Source organism: Poecilia latipinna, unplaced genomic scaffold (genome assembly GCF_001443285.1).
Source record: "Poecilia latipinna isolate Pla-1442-1.1 unplaced genomic scaffold, P_latipinna-1.0 Scaffold646, whole genome shotgun sequence".
NCBI lineage: Eukaryota > Metazoa > Chordata > Actinopteri > Cyprinodontiformes > Poeciliidae > Poecilia > Poecilia latipinna.
The window spans coordinates 126,858-130,026 of record NW_015113262.1 but is presented as its reverse complement, the minus strand read 5'-3'; the positions used below and the strand labels follow the sequence as shown (position 1 = coordinate 130,026).

The 3,169-nt window shown below is 43.3% G+C and overlaps 1 protein-coding gene across 2 annotated transcripts in view; it reads left to right on the top strand.

Annotated features, from left to right (window-relative positions):
* Positions 1-1,097: 1,097 nt before the first annotated feature.
* The window catches only part of LOC106954316 (phosphatidylinositol 3-kinase regulatory subunit gamma-like), a 9,948-nt gene continuing 7,876 nt past the window's right edge, over positions 1,098-3,169 (top strand). Inside the window, exon 1 of one of the 2 annotated variants that reach the window (XM_015043713.1) lies at positions 1,098-1,500. In XM_015043713.1, coding sequence (XP_014899199.1) covers positions 1,446-1,500 — 55 coding nt within the window. In that variant the 5' untranslated portion in view covers positions 1,098-1,445. The remainder of the gene's footprint in view (positions 1,501-3,169) is intronic. The other variant, XM_015043714.1, reaches the window with a different exon arrangement.

Here is a 3,169-nt window from a genome sequence, read left to right as displayed (position 1 = left end):
AGAGTCAAGAATGGGGCACCGAGACTCATCATTCCTACACAGAATGCCATAATAAACTACATACAATGATCAAACCAGAGTTCACTGAGTCTCTTCTACATAATGAATCAATAATAGATGATAAGATTATTATTCTTGTTATTACCAAAATACATTTTTTTATGTCAATAAAAATCTTAGACATTATGAGAAGGCTATCTTTATTTTCACATAATTCATTTTTACCTGCAAGGTGGGACGGTTGTTAGCGCTGCTGCTTTTTCTTTGAGTATTGAGTATAAAATGATGTGCTATAACAATGTTAATGTCAGTAGTTTGCAGTGTAGCAAGCTGTAGCTAGCTATCTTTAAGATTCACAGTTTCATATAAGAAACTAGCATTACCAAAATACTTTTTTTGAACAAATGTTTTAGACATTTTGATAACACATCTTTATTTATGCACCTTTCAATAGCACTCATTCCTATCGGCTAGATATGCAAACAAGTGGTAGGCACTTGTTTGCATATCTAGCAAACAAGTGCTAGATATGCACTTGTTTAAGCAATTGACAACCTTTTTTGTCTGCCTTATGTTGCCCCCAGGCAACGACGCCCTTGGCAGAACGCCATATTGCCCAAAAAAGACTCCCTCCTCTTCCCCCCCAAAAAAGACCAGTGGCAGTTACAATTGTGATGAAATTTTAATTGCAATCTGCTTCGTGAGCTGTGAAACACCCCATGTTCTGGATGTCTGAGACAGAAACTGTTTTCGTTTGACGATTTTCAAGCAGTTTTACCTTTTCCATTCATGCTCTGCAAGGATTTTTTTTTTCAGCTGTTTCAGCCATGCTGAGGGGAGCTGAATGAAACGGTCTGGGTGGTACCATTATGATTTAGGGGGCACTCGTGTTACAAAGTCCAAACGTACGCGGCTCCATCGCACAAGAAGACATCGGGATTGTTGTCTGGTGTTTCTGTTTGATGAGTATGTCATTTAATTCGGTGTAGGTGTGATTTAAGCGGCAGAGGTCGGTACTGAAACGCCACCTTTCTTACCCCCTCCCTTTGTCGGGTTGGTCTGCGCCAAGATGATGTCTGAGCAGCCCTTTAAAGCCGCTGCACTTCCGAGATGAACCGAAGAGGAGCTGCGCCACTCAGTGAGGAGGACAGACAGCCAGACAATCTCTTCTAAAGAAAGAAAGAGAGAGAGAGGGAGAAAAAAAGCTGAATCTTTTAGCCTCTTGACAGGCTATGCTGACACAACACATCTGGAATCTGGGATGTTTTCCAACTTGGAATCAAAGGAGATTTCTTTTCGTCTCGATCTATGCGGGACGCTGCGTCTGCAACGAAGCAGCACCCTAAATTAGATCTTCCATCAAAAAAAAAGTTGTTGTCTTTATTCTTTTTGAAAGCAAGCGTAAAGAAAACAAGTGCAACCGGGACTACTGCCGTAAAACAGGAATGGTTTATCCTCCCGAAGGTTTATTCTATATCGAAATGGATCAAGCACCACCAGGTAAGTCAGGGTTAAACTACAGGCAGCCATTGTCTTGGCTGCGCTGCGGCTTCCCTAAAAAAAAAAAAGCCATCCCTCTCTTCCCGTCCTTCTCCTTTTCTCTCGAAGCATCGTCTTCTGTCATATCTGTAATAGAGATGATTAAATGCTGCACATGCAGGCGGGTTTAATGACCGTCTCCCGGGTGCCGCTGCGCTCCCCCAGCGGCGTTGCCCGGGCATGCATAGCGCAATTCACTTGGCAATTACGTAATACCCTCTTCGGAGGATCGGGTGCAGGGAGCGAGCTCGCGAGCTTGCTCTCCTTTTCTTTTGTCTCGGCGCGCGCTCGCCGGGCTCGCGGTGACGGAGTCGATTCAGGAGGCTGCGGTCGGCTTTGCTTCGGCATTAGCCAGAAAAAGAAAACAAAAGGAAGGGGGAAAACTAAATAAATGTGAGGAAAAGAAGTGGACTCAGGGTGCGTTAATGAGCGACTCCATGAAACGAGTGCTTTGTCCTCCTCCGCAGCCAGCCGTGCCTAATTTGTCCGCCTGCTCCCCTGAAAGTAGGCTACAGGCGAGAAGCGCAGACTGATAGGTCTCGTGACGAACAGGTCCGCTATGTGGTTTTATTATTTGTTTTTAACCATATGACTATTAATGCGTCATTGCACTTTTATGACAGTGACAATGGCTGTGATTAAAAGTTAAATATTGTAGGCCATTACAAACATTACAAATCCACGTTTGTTGAAATTGTCCAAAGGCTCGCATCATTTTTAGCCGCAGTTAATGAGGCGGCTTTTGATGTGCGCGACATGTCTCACCACCCAGGGTGGTGTGGACCCAGGGGGCGGCAGAAGAACACAAGATCAACAAAAAGAAATAGATAATAATGATGTGTTTTTTTTTTTGGTTTTTTTTTTGGGTATGTTTTATTTGTGCCTTCCTGTTCAGTGAAATGCACATAGAAAATTCAACATTCCAAGTCACGCCAGTTCAAATTCGGTGCAAAGTCAAAGTTGGAACAGATAGATTTGTAAAACTTGTGGATAAAATAAATAAATAAATTCTTGAATTTCATATGCACATGCTATCCTACATTAACCCAATCATTACTTTTTCCAGTTCATCATTTTGACATTATATATATTTATATTTTAATTTTACTGATTATGTATGTAAAGGCGCCTGCATATATTTGTGTGGAGGAAGGGGAATAGGTTGGGACGTGAGGAAAACTACCAGGGAAGGAAAAAAAAAAAGCTTAGTATGGGTCATACTTAATACTTAATTATGAGACATTGCATTGCCCTCTGTGATCCATTAGCGGGGATGTTGATTTTGGCAGTCGGGGGCTTAGCGTTCTGGCAAGGGATCAGAAAAGAGACAAAGACGGACGAGGTGGTTGCGCAGAAGGAAATTTTTCAGACTTCCAGAGTCTCACCGCATTCGTGCCTCCTGCACCTGCCTTTTGCTTATTTTAAGGTCAGAAAAAGAGGTGAGCGGATGCTGCGCGACCGCCACATTTTCTCCCCCCTCCCCCCCCCCCCCCCGCCCCCTGAAGGGCCCTTTTTTCCGGCCCGGAAATATACCGCCCTTCAACTCCTCTTGATGCGGTTCGCCCTACTTTTTATACGTGTAATGTGTTTATTTTAAAGAAATGCTGACTCTTAGAATTTTTTTCCCTCT